Source organism: Vigna umbellata, chromosome 11 (genome assembly GCF_029865625.1).
Source record: "Vigna umbellata cultivar VRB3 chromosome 11, Vumbellata_1.0, whole genome shotgun sequence".
Classification (NCBI taxonomy): domain Eukaryota; kingdom Viridiplantae; phylum Streptophyta; class Magnoliopsida; order Fabales; family Fabaceae; genus Vigna; species Vigna umbellata.
In genome coordinates this window covers 5,544,246-5,563,213 of record NC_142175.1, presented here as the reverse complement: position 1 = coordinate 5,563,213, position 18,968 = coordinate 5,544,246, and the positions used below count along the sequence as shown (strand labels likewise).

Here is an 18,968-nt window from a genome sequence, read left to right as displayed (position 1 = left end):
AGTAGTAAACAAAAACAAGTTTAAGGCATCAATGATTGAGCAATATATAGTAGTTAAAAATCTCCATTCTATTAGTAACATTTTCTGATTAAAAAAATCAGTAACATTTTACACCTGTGTGGTACTCACCGATTTGAAAGGAATCACTGATATATGAGCATGAAGTTCGAATTTATCTTGCAAAGTCCTGGATGAAATGCAAATCAGATTTGTGCACGGACCGTACAGAAAAAGACAAGCATTTTGTATAAAAAGCAATATACATAGATAATTTTCATTTTTTTCTCCTCTCAATGTATATAAAATTTTAATTAATACAACAAAGCATGAAATGACCTGCGCAAACCCTTCCCATACTCTCTCACTCCCCACTCCCCACTCCTATCCTCCCAGTTCAAAAAGAATGCCCAAATGCAGGTAACTTGCAATTACTTTTTGAACAAGCTAGCCAGTTCTCCTTTCTCATACATGGAGGTCAATATATCACAACCCCCAACAAGTTCACCATCTACAAAAATCTGAGGGAATGTGGGCCAGTTGCTATACTTTTTAAGTGTTTCCCTCAATCCGTAGTTATACTCTTCATCCAGCACATTTACACTCTCATAATCTACTGCTTCACTTTCGAGAATGGCTATCACCCTCTGTGAGAATCCACATAAAGGTGCACTTCTAGGGCCCTTAATGAATGCAACTACCTTGTTTTCTTTAACCAAGGTGTCAATAAGGTTCTCAAGAGGGACAGTTAATTGCATGTGGCGACCAGGTGTTAATCGAAGATCAGGCTTCCTTTTAGGTGGCTGCCTGACCCAAGTGGCATTTCCTGATTCATTGCCAGGTGGAACTTTTCCACTGACTTTTATGTACTCTTCCATCCAAGACTTCCATGCGTGGGTTAGAGCTTCTCTGTCTGGTTCCTCCACTATCCCAGCCTGCAACAAAAATTTTCACCAAGAAAAGCCCACCATCAGAAAAGTATTATAAGTGAAATCTGGAGAATAGTGATCTTACTCATTAAAAACATTTCAAGAAAAGCAAATTACTATGATGCGTTAAAAGAGAAAAATAGTTTTCAGGAGATCGTATCACTTCCAAAACCGTTTATCATCTGTGCTTTTTAGTCTACTTAGTGGTCTTATATAATTTTAAAAAAGCAAAAAGAGAATTACACAGATTGTGATTTACGAGCTATTATTAACATGATTACTCTGATCATTTGTATTGTTTTCCATTTCTTTAACCGAAGTAGTTCATAGAGATGAGTAAATCACCTTTCTCAAAGCACCTAACTCAATTGGTTGAACAGAAGTGGCAATATTATGAGAAGACATAAGTCAAGGTTGGAAGGACTGATGTTCCTGGTTCATGCAACTCCAAATAAACTACACAGGAAAATTCCTATAAAGTATATAAACATCATTGGTGAACATCATCTAAGTTCTATTACAAGGTTAGGTCAATACTAACCTCATCCAGATCACTAGAAATAGAAAAAAAGAGAACAATTTATACTGCAGTCTTCTAATTGTAAAACGAAGATCTGAACTCTCAAGCACTGTTTTATGTGGATTTAATCTTGGGCCGCACATTGTAAGAGATCATGTTCATGTAGAAGATATTTCATTCAATGAAGAAAAATTTCTTGCATTAACACAGCACTGAGACTATAAACCAAAGTAAGCAAATGAAGTTAAAAGGGATGTGGGCAAATAGGTATGCTACATAAAAACAGAGAAAGGATGAAAACAATCAGTCGGAGTAAAAATTTATTTCATCTCAACTGGCCTATGAATCAAACAACGAGGAATGCAAAAGGCTCAAAAGCACAATTATCAATTCATACCATTATACATTTTTTCCCTTTTCCTCATTTGACCGGGTAGTTGATACTATGCTTCAAGTTTCAACTACTTTTAAATGCAATTTCTGAAATTCCCAACTTCAATCATTGAGAATAGGAAGGTAACTAGCTAAGGGATATTTGTAAAAAATCAATTTCCTTTCTCTTACATTGTATTCCACAAACCACAGTCCACATGTCTATAACTACCTTTCCCCCACGGAAATACTATCCAAGAAAGGAATTACTAGTTCCATAGTACTGCTGCCACTATGAATATTAAAGTTGGCTTATTTTGAAACTTGATAGTATTGAGGAAAAGTTTTAATGTTGTCCAATACAACACGGGTAGAGGAAGTGGGAGGCAGAAATCAACGTCCATTAGGGTATGTTGCCTTCCCTTGTCTAGAAATGGTGTTAAATAACGTAGTTGTGCGATTAGCACCTTGTCAGTCTGTAGCTTGAATTTTATTACAGAGTGAACCAAAATCACAACACGCTGCTATATTCTTGCCATGGAAAGCATCGCCATCAGAATTTTCATGAACAAATCAAAAGTCAGTATTATCTTTTCCCTCCCTCAGCACTACAAGGAAGACTTAGTAAAATACTACTATGTATGGATTCCCCATTGTTTTAGCCATGTTTCGGGATTAGGTTGTGAAGAGAACAGGGAGAGAGAATAAAATTTTCATTTCGGATAAATATTCTCTAAATAATCTTTTTAAAGTAGAACAATAAGTGATAGATTAACATAAAGTTAAAGATATTAATTTTAATTTTTTAATCAATGAAAATTAGAAACCACCACAAATATGACCATTAAAGTAATTATCACAAAATCAACAATCTTATAATATACGTCAATCTATGATTGACTAACCATGCAAAAGAACTTTACACTGCACATTCTAATTAAATCAACTTAATGTGCAAATCTTTATTGTACAACTCCCTTAATTTAAAAAACAAATCTTTATTGTACAAATCTCTTAATTTAAAATGAAACAGTTGTCATCCTTCCTCTCCTCCAAAACTTGACTTTCCTATCATAGTCTTAGGACAGATAAACTTCTCCATAAGTAAATCTAAGAAAAACAACAAAAATAAAATAAAATAAGTTTCCCACATGCTAAATTAAATACGCATTAGCTAAAAACCATCTTTTAGAAAAGATAAATGGAAAAAAATCTACAAATTAGCTTATATATTATAAGCTAATCTCAGCAAGTGACAAATTCATTTTGTTTTTCTTTCTTATTTTATTTCCCTATAAATAATTATGATAAGGTTTATCTGGAAAGACCCTCAATATCATAAAATTCAAAACCTCTTTGTCCAGGCTCACAGCATTTGACAGGGCTAAATAGTACCTAAAGGATATGTATAGTTTCTTTTGTAAAGGCAAATGCCAATTTTCTCTCTAATTAATAAAGACATAACTTGATTTAATATCAGTCATAATCAAACAACCAAAGGTTGCACCACACAAAACGAACCATTCTCCTAGTCATAATTTTTAACTAACCAAAAACCACGTGAAACAACAAGAATAACAATCGAAAGTTTCTTTGCAAACTCCCTCTTTCTCACACACTTCATAATTCAGAACTCAAAAAAAAAAAAAAACTAACCTTAACGGAGCCACACAGCTCCGGCACCGATTTCCAGTGCGACGAAACGCTCGCCGCAATGTTTCGCGACAGACCGATGAACTGAACTTCGCCTACCTTGTCGTACACGGCGTAGACGCCAGCGCCCGACGGCAATTCTCCCACAGGGCCGTCGTTCTCAGGCGAAACTGTCACTGCCTCCGTTTCGTCAAGGCTTTTCACGGCTAGCACCACCACACGCGTGCGAGGCTTCTCTAAAACGTAGGGTTTCAGAGAAATTGGGCGCGCGTTCGTGGCGGTTTTTGGTTGGCAATTGAAGGAAAGGTTAGGTGTATTTTGGGGAAAAGAAGAGAGTACACGATGGAAGGAGAAAGATTGCAACGAAGAGAGATTGAGGGAAGCCATTGATGAACGATGGCAATGGTGTAGTGAGAGAGAAGAAGCTAACTGTTTTGTCTCAACAAGTGAGTGACTGCTTCATCAAAGTAATACAATTTGGGCCTAAGCCCAGTGCGATTGTTTTAAATTGGGGCTATTTCTTCCAGTAGGCCCACACCTTTTTTTCTCGCACTCCCCGTAATTTAATAAAAATATTATAGTACTATATTGTTTTCATGTTATTTTCTGGATTAGAATTTCTAATAAGTGTTGAATAATCCCTTCGAATTATATACGGGAAAAAACAAGATAATTCATCTATACTGTTATATAATAAAGAGAATTTCTTTATGTGCACATTCTATTTCTAATTTTATGTAATTGAAATAATTATTTTACCAATTTCATCTCGTAACATCCTTTTTATAATTTGACCATTTTTTTAATTTATCTATTTTTTAAAATTAAAGTAATTATTATAATAAAAAATTACTTAGCAAAATAGATTTTGCCTACAATAAAATTATAAAAAATTATTTAAAATTACTATTACAATTATAATAATAATTTTATTGTTTTTTGTTATCATAAAAAAATACATACGTGCAAAGAATATGTTTTCATTAATAATTATAAAGCTAATAACTTTTGATTAGATTATTTGAAAAAAAAATTACTTTTTCATTAATTTTAGAGCACTTCTTTTTGTAACGATTCCATTTTAAATAGTATTAATACCATAAAAGAATCATCATATTAATAATAAGGTAACACTTCCATTTGAAATAGTATTAATATCATAAAAGAATCATCATATTAATAATAAGGTAGAACAGTTAACAAGTTGGAATGATAAACTTTTCTTATAGTCATCTAACAATCATAAAAACAAACTTTATAAAGTTCTAGGCTCAAAACTATGTACAGGTCAACTAAACAACCAAAGAAAACCATAATCGCTAGAGATATAACTACTAAACAATACGTTAATACAACCATTAAGAATTCTCCTTAGAACTTTTACACACCTCATTCCATTCAAATATATGTTCTAAACCATACCACAGATCATAAAAGTAATCATCATATCAAATACTTCCAAACATATTGGAGAATTACAATTAAAACAACCAATAAGACTCGACCCTCTCGCCTAAGGCCCCAAAACTTGTTGCCCAGCGAGCACAGGCTCACCTATCGAGTAGCTCCATGCTCGCCCAAGAGGCAAAACAATAAGCCTTCCAAGCTAAGTGAGTTGGCTCGCTCAGCCTCTGGAAATCACTACCAGAATTCCCTTAAACTCGCCCAACGAACTCATTTTGCTTGCCCACCCTCACTACATAATTCTACAGCATCAAAACTACATAATTTGCATCCTTAACCACGCCATGACCTATCCTAAACACTTTTACCAACTTCTAACATTTCTTGATTGGATTCTACATTATTATAGACCTAAACAAATGTGTTTAACCCACATTAAACTAGTTAGCAACTCTTTTACCACAAGATTTCACTTAAAAACATATAAAATCTCCCCTTTGAGACCAAAATTGAATTCTACAAGTTCTCGCTCAATTTTAAGTAACATAGAGACTCTAACAAGTCAGAATTGACTTACCAACACCCTTCAAAATGATCATTCTAAAGCAGAACCTATAATTTAAAATCTCACTAGTCCAAACCCGCAAAATGAACTTGAAAACCAACCAAAACACCGTCAAAGTACTATTACCTCTTTCTAAATCAGATTTAAACTAATTATCAACTTTAATAAGTCATAATTCACATCTAAACAAACTTTAAAACTGAATTGATCTATTTAACCCTTAGCTAAAAAACTCATACTAAAACCCCATATATTAACCAAAAACACCTACTACTCGACCTAGTTCCATTCTTCTCCATATGTCAACCAAGATAACACCAACAATTTTATAACCACAACATTTACAAGGTTATTCCAATCCAACACAAAATCATACAAGGCATCAAGCAGCAATCAATTAATTATACTCATCAAAACACAATTTTCACCAAAACAATCATATTACTAAAAGTAACTCATCATATCATCATAATAAAATCTTTCAATACTTGAAATTCAAAGTTTAAACATAATCACTAGCTTCCCTTACCTTAAAGAGAACTATTAGTGCTCTAAGAACACACCACAATTGCTTAAATCACAAAGAAATCTAAGAACACCTACAAATCATCAAATTGTGATCGGAGTGAGTCTTTAGGACATCAAATTAACAAAGAATAAAGAATAGAAGATCAATGACACATGCGAAAGGGTTCCTAAGCATTATCATGAAAAAAAAAACTAAAAAAAAAGGGTAGAAACTTACTTGCTTTAAACCAGAAATTGATCGGATAAGAATGAAGATTACTCTGTTGTGATCTCCTAGACACTTCTGATCGTCGAACAAATGATTCAGAAGTCAGATATATTAGAAAGAAAGTAAAAAAAACACAATGAACGAATTTTTAGATAAATGATTTGTGTTTTAAATAATAAAACAAGTATAATAAATTCTTATTTATATTATTAAATTATTTTAAAACTAAAACAGTGGATCTCGTTATTTTAAAACACATAAGTTATAATACTTAAATTTTTATATTATTACACTTTTTCAGATTGAGTAATTAAAACATGATAATATTTTATTGTTGTTGTGTTGTTTCTTTTCAAACCCAAAAAATCAAAAATAGTTCACCTGCCTTTGTTTAAATTTTCTTGGATTATATTATTGGTTACAATAAACTCTTAATGTATACATAAATTTAAAAGGGAAATAAAATGTGTCAGAAATTGATGATAAGGAGTGCACTTTTTCTGAGAGAGTCTAAATATGGAGTTGTATATTTTATAATTGCAATATTGTAATGACATAATTTTGTTTTCAATATTATATAATCTAAAAAATTCATTCAGTACTACTTTTAGACATCTAATCCAAAATGTAACATAAAAAAGTGTTATATGTTTTTTTTTTTTAATTAGGAGGTATTTTGTAAGAAGGTACGAGGGTGCAAGAAGAAATAACTTAAATTAGGCTAAAGACTAGTAAGAATAGAAAAATTCAAGAAATATTGTTATTAGATCATTGTTAAAACAAAATATATAACTCATTCTACCTTTTTACACAGACATTGAAAACTAAACTAATAAAATGACTTAAAATAATCTAAAGAATAATAATAAAGTGATTTGAGTCATTCCTAGTCGATTCAATTTGATTTGCATTTGAGACTTTGGAATCAAAACCAAACTGCAAATACATGTGTTTAAGGTTCTGGACAGGAAATATAATACTCGTTGTGAGAGAACATGATATCATTAGGTACGGCAAATAAATATGCACCCAGGGATTTGTTCGATTATTTTAATGGGATATAAGGATTGGAATATATATATATATATATATATATATATATATATATATATATATATATATATATATATATATATTTGTACGGGTGGACACAAACTGAATCAGACTGAATCGGACTGAAATTGTTAAAAATTTTACAAAACCCAAAAATAATTCACTTAAACTATTTTTTATCCTACCAAATGCATCACACTTAACTCTAGTGAATTGAACTAAACTATAGTATAATCTGAACTGCATTGTTAACTACACTAAATTTAACTTATAAAGTTTAAGTTTTCAGTAAAAAATCAAATCTACACTAAATTTAACTCATAAAGTTTAAGTTTTCAATATAAAATCAAATCAGAGCAGAAAAGGTTAACAACTGATTTACAAACTGTCAACAACTAACAAAATCCCAAATGTAAAACATATCTTTCAAATAACCTACTGTCCTAAGACTAATCCAAATATAAATTTCTAAAAACTCTGCATAAATATGGATCCTCCATTAGATCTACTTTTACAACATCTTATGGTTTATTATGTGGTAAGGTAAGTAATATTAGACCAATTAGGATGTAATAGAGAAATCAAGAAAAATGATCAGACTTGGATGCTTAAGATCAACTATGATTTAATGTGTTTAGTTTTCTCTCAGCCATATCAACAAACATGTAGAGATCATAAACTTGAGAAAAATCAACCCAATGCAAATGATGAGTCAACTCCCAAGAGAAAAAGATAGCAAAAATGACAGCAAAATTCTACTCCACGAAGAATCTTGTGGTGGCAATGGAGTACTTAAACGGATGCGAGAGAAGCTCCAACAAAACGTCTAGAAGATGGCTAGGGTCGAGCAATGAAAAGCAAGTACGAAAGGCTTGAAGACTTGTCGAACAGCGGAGGGCTAATTAGGGGAGAGGGGATTCAATTTTTTTAAACTAACCAAAGACTAGTTTAATTAGTTATTAGTATACACTAATTTAGTTTTTTTAAGTATAATACAATATAGATAATTGTAGTTTAGTACAGTTTGGTAAATTATGCCCACTCCTATATATTTGTTTCGTTTTTATATCTTTTATAATGTTTTAATATTTATTTATGTTTCATTCTATTTTTGTTTAAATTATTAAAATATTAATAGTTTATTGATAATTATATATATATATATATATATATATATATATATATATTATTCTTTAGTTTTACAATTTTTTTATTTAGTTATACATTTCTTTTAAATTGTTTGGTATACTATGAAATTAATTTACATTTTCAAGTCAAGATACTTTCTCTTATATTTGAATATTTATATTATTTTTAATATTTTTATTATTTTTTTCACATAAGAATTTTTAACTCTTATTTAAGTGTTCAATAACATAAATCTTTTATTTATTATGTAATATAAAATAATTTATCATTTGTATTCTCTTCTTATTTATTTTTCTTTTAAAGATTTTTTTTTTGTTTTGTTAAACAATTTTTCATTATATCACACTCTTAATTATATATTTGTTTTGCTTTATGCGAGTTTATGTTTCAAATTATTTCTAAGATACACATTTAATTACTTTTACTTTTTTTTAATATTTTTATTTGTTGTTTATTTTTATCATTTAAAATACGATTTTTATATGTTTTATATAATTATATTTATTTTTAACTCATTATCATAAGTTTAATTCTATCACTATAATTGTATTAAAAATTTTCTATTAATATAATATAATAATTTAGTCTCATTGTCATGAATCTTATTTATCACCATCCAACATTACAAATTTTGCATCATACTTTTACGTGCAGCTACGCAAAAACGTGAGCTCCATTACACTTTAAGCATATATGCTACCATGAGCAACATGCAAAACTTGATTGCCTCACGCCTTACTACAAAACGCGACTTCATTAGATCTCCATCAACACCTCATGCGAGCGATAACACCTTTTATGTAGATCCAAACGTCTTTGACGATGATGAGCACGAGCTCTAGTGAACGGGACAAGACTTGACATATTTGGTTTATAGTGTGCATGAAGGAGAATTAGGTGAGAAGGAGAAAGGGGAAAAAGGACAATTGGAGTTAGGGATTTGATAACCCTTTCTTTACAAATAAAAGAAATAAGAAACCACTCATTACAACGGTTATAACTAGAACTAATATAAAAAGTTTTATTCTTTATTAAAAAATGTTATTGTGCCTACATTCTATACACATATTATAACTAGAATCTGTATAGAAAATTTTATTCTTTATTACAAAATTTTCATCATCTCCATTTTTTATATCGATTATAGCTAGAACCGATATAAAAAGTGTTAACTTATTTACAATTTTGTCACCGCATAACTTATTATATCGGGTGGATTTCAAGCACTATAAAAACTCGTTATAAAAAATGAATTTTGCACTAGTGAATATTTTGGTTTTAATAAAATTTTATATGGTATTCTAATTTGAAATGTATATAATTATAATTTTTTTCTAAATATTTAATATTGCAGAAACAAAAAATATGTCCTTTTGATATTGAATATTGATAATATTATATTTCCATTACACAATTTTTTTAGTATTTTATAAAAATTAATTAATTAATATTGAAAGAGCAAGAAAGTAGGCATGGATACAGTATAAATGTATACACCCATTACCTGGTGAGGATGAGGATGATGATGAGACAAAAATTTCATATGATGAGAATGACTTTTTTTAACTTTCGGGGTGAGTATGTGATAACAAAACTCATCCTCATTCCACCCCGTTGTCATCCTGATAAAGTTATTCAATACTAACAATAATTACTTAGTTTTGTAGGTATAAGATTGTCACAAAACACGTTAAATATGATTATATATATTAATTTTAACATGAAAATTATTTAAAATTATCAGAGTTTATTATATAATATAATAGTTATAAAGTTGTCATTTTCATGAAAAATATAATGTTTATAATAAATATATATTTAATTACATAATATTCATGAAAATTATAATATTTTTGAAATTTTATTTTTTAAAAGTCATTTATAATAATTTCATCATTAATTTAAACATATGGGTAAATCATGTTTGCATGACATGATTAAACATAGAGAAATTGTGTTATCCAAAGCGAGGAGTTGTGTGGGTTAAATATGACTTTCACTATCTTTAGTCCATGTTATTGTTTTTTTTAGTTTAAGTTGAAGTCATGTAGGTTGGCACACGACTTCAGTTGTTTTTAGGGTTAAATATGTTTTTAGTCCCTAAACAATCAAGCAAATTTGTTTTTAGTCCCTCTTTCAAATTAAGCTACATTTTGATTCTTCTACTTAAGGAAACTATAATTTTCGTCCTCCAAAACTAACGGCGTTAAAAATCAGCTGAGGTGGCTAACGGTAGTGTGCCACATCATTTTTTTTCTGACACACAGTCAATCTTTCCAGCTTTTCTCCTTCCCTCACTGGAGCTTCTCCTTCCTTGCATCTTCGTCCCGTCCACCGCCCTCGTCAACTCTTTTTCCACCTCGCCATCTTCAACCCCGTCCACCGCGCGTCTCCTTCATGGCACAACTTCTATGTTTGGGAATAAAAGTAACCAACTTTCCACCTATTCACAAGCAGAAAAAGAAACTCAATGAAAAATTAACCAAAATTCAAGGGACAAATTGTGGAATTGGATCACGTGTCTAATTGAAAGAAATCCCACAAATTCAATTTCAGAGAAACAAACAAAATAAAAATAAAAAACAGACCTTTGGAGAAAAAAAACCTGATTTACAGATTGGGGAAAAAGCAACCGCTCCTTCAATTGAACCTGTGAATTGGGACAGTGAGCTTTCAAATGATTCTAGTGTAATTAACATGTCACCACGGTGGATTTTGAATGAAAATGCAAATTACACACGCATCGTTACCGATTCCGAGATTGAGCAAAGCATAGAGCGAAGCGATTTGCGAATGAGCGTCTTCCAAATCGAGCATTCCGACGAGAGGAGGAATTGCTCCAAGCATTGCGAGATTCGCTCTCGCTTCGGCATCTTCCTTCGCCAGCGACCTTACTCTCTCCGCCGCGATTCTCTGCATCGAGAGGTCTTCTTTGTGCAAATCCTTCACCACTTGCTTCAGCTCCGCCAATGCCTCCTCTTTCCTTTCCGCCTCCGCATCCGTTTTTGTCTCCGTCACGTTCAGCAGATCCGACCTCTTCTCTTACCTCTCCTCCTTCTCTGCATGGCTAGCCACCAAGCTAAAGTCACCAACGTTTCCTTCACCGCTGCCACGCTGGCGATAGCGGTAGCAGAAGGTGTCGTCGCAGCTGACGACATCGAAGATCAAGCGGCGGAGCACACGAAAGTTTGGAAGAAAACACCTAAGAGAAGAATGTGCAGAAGATGCAAGGAAGGAGACGGCGCAGAGGGAGAAAAGTTGGAAAAAATTGACTGCGTGTCATAAAAAAAATGATGTGGCACACTATCGTTACCCACCTCAGCTGATTTTTAACGCCGTTAGTTTTGGAGGACGAAAATTATAGTTTCCTTAAGTAGAAGGATCAAAATGTAGCTTAGTTTGAAAGAGGGACTAAAAACAAATTCGCTTGATAGTTTAGGGACTAAAAACATATTTAACCCGTTGTTTTTATATTGTATGAGAATTTTTTTTTAATTTTCAATTATTATTTTTAACATACAATTTTATTTTAAAAGTAGTTAATACTTTATTATTAATCATTTATATGAAAATATTATTTGTGAAATTTGAAAATTAATAGTATGTGATTATTGTAACATTCCATTTTTAATAGTAAAATACTACTAAAATGAAATATTACATATATGATAATGGAACCACTATAAGACAAGAAGCAAGGGTAAGTTAGTGGTAAAACAATTCATAATAACACAATAAACATTCCATTATACATTATATTACACACATAATAAACATTCATCCTAAACATGCCACAGACTTAGATTTGACCATCCAGATTCAGTATGAATGAACTATGATGATTCTTGCACTTGTGATGTCCTCTACTGCTCTACAAAGCCCTTGTCAATGAGTTTCATCCCACCACTGACCAGGATAATCCTCAAACACCCTTTTGCCAATTGGAGAAAGGCCTCTCAAGCTAAGACCTTCTACTACTCTCCACAACATAACCATCCATCTTTACTTGAGTTAGGGTTATTGAGAGTGTCAAGATAAACCAACAATACAAAGTTACATACATTCATACAACAACAACACATGGCACCACCATGTATCATCTCCACGAGAATCATGGAATTACGTCCATCAACCATTTACTTAATCAATCGCATATTCATCATCAACATATCCCTCTCATACTCATATATACACACATACTTCACAAAAACATTGCATACTATCACATGAAATCTCAGATTATATATTAAACGACCAGAAACAACCATATAAGTCATTAGAAGTCACATAATAACATAATTTCTTCATGGCATCTTGATACTCACATTTAGGTAAGGAAAACAACTTTGAAACTCTCACCAATAGCTCCAAAAGGGTCCAAAAGGACCTAAAAACATCCAATACTGATATCTAGAACCCTGAAAACCCCCCAAAATAGGTGCAGTGGCGCTCAAGGGCGCCCAGGAGTGCTCAAGCGCCATGACAACATACATAACACTTAAAAATTGACTTTTGATGCACTTGGGACTTGTTCTATTGATCAAAGGGGTTCTCTAAACATTAGAATTGATGGGAAAACATATTTATAAGTAGAAGTAAGCCTCCATTTGATAATTAGACTCAAGACTAGTGCATCAAACCATTTTTGATACTCCAAAAGCACCGAAACTCAAATTTTGACCTTCTACACCAAATTTCTGCATCCTAACCATTTGGACAACTCCTAATTGACTCAATAAAAGATTACAAATCATCACCTATAACTCAGAACTTCAAATTTGAAATCTCACTAGTTAAAATCCCTAAAATTGAAACTAAAACCATACAAAACTCAACATTTCAACTACTAATTCATTTTACCTCATATTTCTCTTAACCAAGAGTCTAGACAAGTCATAATAGTTCTTGCAATCAATTATCAACTGTCCAAAATAGTACACACCTCTTACTCATAAATACCACTACTCCAAACCCCCAATTTTTCACTAAAAACACCCTAAAACTTTAACAATGAACTACCTCTATGTTCCATATCAGATTTCAAGAAAATAATACCTTAAGCAAGTCTCAAATGACCATATAACAGTCTTAAACCAATATCTTTCTCACTCCAATACTCATTTCTCAAACTCACTCATCAAACCTCACTTTTTAAGCTTAAAACCCAAATAATTGACTTTTACTTACTCTAAATACTTTAAAATCAGATTCAAACCACAATAAAACTCCCAAGTATACAATCATAATAGTGGAAACATCACAATCACACCATTCCAATTATATTCCATATCATACTATCAAATCATCAATTAAACATACATAGTATACACCCAATCATACGAGTTTCTCCAAAATAATCCATAATTCATATGAATACAAAATTTATGATATAAACACAAACTAAAAGCAAGAATTCTAGCTTCCCTTACCTTACAAGAAACAAACCCAACTCAAAGAATGTTTCGTCGATTACTTGAAACACAGGGAATATTTATACGAACCTACAAAACACTAAATTGAAAACGGAGAATCCTTAGAACTCTAGATAAACCAAGAATGAGTAAGAGAAGCATGATTACACATGCAACAATACAAGATTCTTCTAAAAACATATTAAGAACAGGAAAGGAAAAAGGAGTCAAAACTTACTTGTTGTAAAACAGAAATTAATCAGCTAGAAATGTAGACCTCGTTGACCTGATCATCTAAACACCTCTTGGTCGCCAAAGAGATGACTCAAGAGTCAAAACTCTTAGAGAGAAGGTAGAGAACTCTAGAAAAGTGGTTTCTAGAGAGATGATACGTTTTAGAATAATAAATCTCGTTTATAACAAAACAATTTATAAATAAATCATTTAATATTAAAATAACTGAGTCTCACTATTTTTAAACTATCACCACTTCTAAAATACCATTTTCTGGTGTTTTACAATTATAAATAATATTTATTAAAAATAGAGAAATTAGTATAAGATTTGTGATTAAGAATAACATGCAAAAATTAATGTTTAGTTTCATGCATTTATATATTAATATTTGTTTGATTATTTTCCAAAATAATGAAAAAAATATATAATTTTGTTTTCTAAATAATGTAATTTATAATTAAATTATAATATTAATATTGATAGATTGTGAGAAATAATATATCTATGAGAGGACATGGTACAAGGAGGTCTTCTTGTTTGTCTTTTAGGCATTCGTTATGGGTGTTGTTTCAAAGGAGGTGAAAGTAAATAATCTTTGTTATATTTATCTTCATCATTATCACCTTGATTATCATGTCCTCTTGAGGGTACTATGAAAATATTATGTGTTTGGAACTTGTTGGTATGGAGAATGAAAAGACATATAGTGATGATGATTCATGTATATGGACATAAGAGGTTGTTGAAGATCGAACCGATCTAACTAACCAAATTCTTGGTCATGAAATTGTTGACCTTATGAAGAAGACCCAATATGTTGATAACAGGGTTGTGGTTGAGGTTGGTCAGAGGTATGTCGTATTGTTGGAAACAATTAATGCAAAATTTTAGATAAATAAAAATACATCAAAATTTCAATTTGTTTTTATACATGGAAAATGGATAATTAGTATGTTAGTGGAAGTTCTAGAATTACCAAGGAACAACTTATCATTAAAGATATGATTACTAATTGTAATGAAGATGACAACCACAATGAGTTTATATTATAAGAAGATGTTTTGTCAACATCATCTACTCGACAAATTCAACCCATATAGTCAAACAAGCCATACTTTTCAGTTTGACCTTTCAAAATGGATGCATTTCAATACAAAAGAGAATACTTCGTCTACGATTAAACAATATCATATTGACTAAAGATACAAATTTGTAGTTATGCAATCAAAGATGACAAATATGTAGCACATTACATTTATTATTAGAATGGTTGTCAATGCGCATCGAAACATCTTTTAGCAAAATTTGCCAACAATGGTAAATAAAAAAAATTGAAATGTCTCACACATCTTTGTCAACCATTCTTTCTAATGAACACATAAATTTGGACTCAACCCAAATTGCTTCCATTATGGTCAATTTGGTCAAGTCAAATCCCTCTATCTTAATAAAAGTTTAATTATTGAAATAAAGAATTGTCGTGGTTATTTAGTTAGCTACAAAAAAAGCATGGATAATTAAACAAAAGGATCTTACAATTGAATTTGACAATTGAGACAAATCATATAATCATCTTCCATGATGTATGCAAGTTGTACACAAATATATATGTTCCGGGTACAACTGTATTATATGCCACCCATCCTTATCTTTTTGATGATATTCGGGACAACTTTGCTTATATATTAAAACGTGTCTTTTGGCCTTTCAAGCCATGCATTGACAAGTTCAACTATGAAGCCAATAGTGCAAGTTGATATGATATAAGAAACCAAGAGGAATTGTTCTAATAGTGTAAGTTATGACATTGATTGCCACAAGTTACCTTGATAAGATCAAAATTGAAATTCTTATAATACAGAACTCCACAAAACTCTCAAAGAGAAAACGTATATATATATATATATATATATATATATATATATGATTATATATATATATATATATATATATATATATATATATATATATATGATTGTATTACAAATTTTATCTTTTATATAACAAATTAAGAAAGACTTTATAAATTCCACATTAATTCTCAATAAATACTTTTTAATATCCACTAATATTAATTACATCAAATTCTTTATATGCATTGTTATTTCTTATATTTAATTGAAATATAAAAATTACAAAGAAAAGTCATAATTCCCTTATCATATCATGATATATGAAATTTTTTACCAAAAGATATCATGACACTTTGTTGACTACACTTGGTCAATGACAACCAAAACATATTTCTTTTATTTTTTGCCATTGTTAAAGGTGAAATAAAGGATGTTATGATATGGTTTTTTCAATTATTACAAGTATACATCACTCCTTAACCAAATGAATTATGACAAGGGAGCGAAGCAACCACATTGTTAGCATTTAAATCTCCAAATATTGGTTGGAAAGGAGGTGGTTTAGTCTCAATCTATTACGTATATTGCATTCAATTTCAACAAGGAGTTTAAAAATTCAGAGTTGAAGAGATAACTATGGACATGAGTGTCTATATTCCTAACTAAATGCAAATAATTTTAGTTATTACATTGTCAAAAGTTATGAAATGAAACAACCCACCATTCAAGCAAAGTTATCAGCTATGAAATCATAATCTTGACAAACAGTTTCTTCAATTGATCAAGTATGATTGTTAAAGTGGATTCAAATATACGAATTCGAAGAGAGTAAAAAATACATATGACAATAAATCTATTCGAATATATGATTAACGACATAATATTAAACATAGAGAAATTAAAACCAACAAATATTACAGATGATTCAAATCTAACTAAATTCATTTTTTTAAATGAAGTCTCGTATAGTAGATAAAAAATATAATTAAAAATTACTTAAGGAAAATACTTTATTTTTATAGGTAAAAATAATAAATCCGTACAAAAATTTAAGGAAATAATTAATGTTGTTAACACGCAGTTGGAAAATCAAAATAATGGCATTAGGTTAAATCCACGTTTTAAGTAACCGGTTGTTGAAAATCGCTTCCGAAGTGCAAGTTGTGAATAATGGCATTGATGAGTGGATGATGATGGATTATGCTGGAGGTTTGAATAATGATTAGATTAGAGTTAGTTTTTGTTAGTTGTCAACTTCTAAGCCTGGTGCCAAATCAGTTTTTGTTTGGTTCATTTAGGATTATTGTGATAATTTTCATTTAAATGTTACCATTGTTTATAGTGTAAGGAAAGTTCAAGATTAGGTTTTCATTTTTTTAAACATAGTTTTTGTATCAGGTTGCAATTATTTGACTAAATTATGAAATGTTTAAAGGCAAGACCTTGGGTGGTTTTCATTGATGAAATTTTTACTATTACAATTTATTTTATTTTTTAATTAAACATATTATTATCTATACTATTATATCAAACTAATTTCTTTTTTGTGTTTAATTTTCTTTTCAATTTTATCTTTCAAGTCCACATTTTTTTTTAATTTTACCCTTCAAGTAGCAATTTTTTTAAAACTCAACCATTTTTTTATTTAATATATTTTTTTTAAGAATTTAACCATTTTCTTTAAATTAAGTAAATAAAAATTATTTAAAAAATAAATAACAACTATCTATTATCAAATTATGAAAATTACTTACATTTATTTTTAATATTATAATTTCATTATTTTTATGTTATTATAAAAAAATAACACATACACTACTAATATTATTAAAATGGATGACGAAATTGAATGATTTTATTTTAGAGTATATATATATATATATATATATATATATATATATATATATATTAATTGTATCTTTATTTATTTCCATTTCATCTAATGTCAAGTTTCATGTACATTTCTTTTTCTAAGTTATTTGAAGAAAAAAAATACTCAATTTATTTTTTTCTTATATGCTAAAATTTTCCCACTCTAAATCCATGATAGTCACCATCTCCTTAAGTCACTCCATCGTTTCTTTTCTCTTAGGTTTTAATGAGTAGACATTAAGATATAAACCACATTTCTTCCTTGTTTGCAATATCATAAAAATTTAAGAACTCATATTACAAATGATTATTTCCAAACAAAAAAAAGAAAAAAAAATTGATGATGCCAATTTTAATAAGGAAAAAAAAATGTCCATTTTCTGTTACCATTTGTTATACCCGTGAAAATAATAAATTTCGTTAATTTAAGAGTCTCCATTTTTTCATCCATTAGAAATACACAAGTAATTTGTTTAACTTGATATTTTTCATTAAATTAAGTAAATAACATAATATAAAAAAAAGGTTATAATTCACTGATATAACAAATTGATGATGTACCAAACAAAGTAGGAAAGTGAAAAGGAAGTTCTTTTTCAAGTTCCAAAACAATTACGTGTAACAATCAGAATGTCCCTATGACACAACCACATTTCCAAGACACATTCAACAATTACTGTTAAATGTTTGTGCTTCCTAAGAAAAATGTTTGGATTCAGTTCATGAATATAGAACATGGAGAAAGACCCATTGCCAGACACAGATGCAGCAAAATATAAAAAAAAGTATGTGAAAAGATTGGCTAAGAAGAAATAATGTATAAGAATAACTATTTCTCTAACTGTAATGGACAAACATCATCTATCAGTTGGTATGAACAAATATGTAATCATGCTACAACACAAGTCATGGAAGAGTGTGAATATGAGAGATTCAACAAACCTTCTAAACTATGTTGTTCTTCATGGCCTACATAAGCATAGTGGTTGGATCAATGTATAGCTTTCACTACATGGAGACATAAGACAAGTTCAAGATCTTAACCTTCTTAATCATTTCTTAAACTCCAGTATCCTCTAACATAGATTATTCACATCCAAAGCATACTATGCTTTGACTTCACTCCTACTCAAAAAGCTTCTCAAGTCTCAAAAATGTCACCATCCTTCTGTTGTGATGTGTATTGGTTCATACTTTTTCTTCCCATTTGGCTATCT

The 18,968-nt window shown here is 30.3% G+C and overlaps 1 protein-coding gene across 1 annotated transcript; it reads right to left on the bottom strand.

Moving 5' to 3' along the window:
• Nucleotides 1–223: 223 nt before the first annotated feature.
• Nucleotides 224–3,923, bottom strand: LOC148190831 (bifunctional monothiol glutaredoxin-S16, chloroplastic-like). Its single transcript, XM_088101706.1, has 2 exons — nucleotides 3,475–3,923; nucleotides 224–932 (listed from the first exon to the last, which is right to left on the bottom strand). Exons 1-2 carry the CDS (start codon nucleotides 3,856–3,858, stop codon nucleotides 429–431), a joined length of 888 nt encoding a protein of 295 aa, XP_087957832.1. The 5' UTR covers nucleotides 3,859–3,923; the 3' UTR covers nucleotides 224–428.
• Between the last annotated feature and the right edge of the window lie 15,045 nt (nucleotides 3,924–18,968).

What these genes read in the sequence shown, in the direction of transcription:
- LOC148190831 (XM_088101706.1), bottom strand. Translation starts at nt 3,858, where the DNA reads ATGGCTTCCCTCAATCTCTCTTCGTTGCAATCTTTCTCCTTCCATCGT. An exon ending in AGCTGTGTGGCTCCGTTAAG is followed by an intron (nt 933 to 3,474) that starts GTTAGTTTTTTT and finishes TTTTTGTTGCAG; the next exon opens with GCTGGGATAGTGGAGGAACC.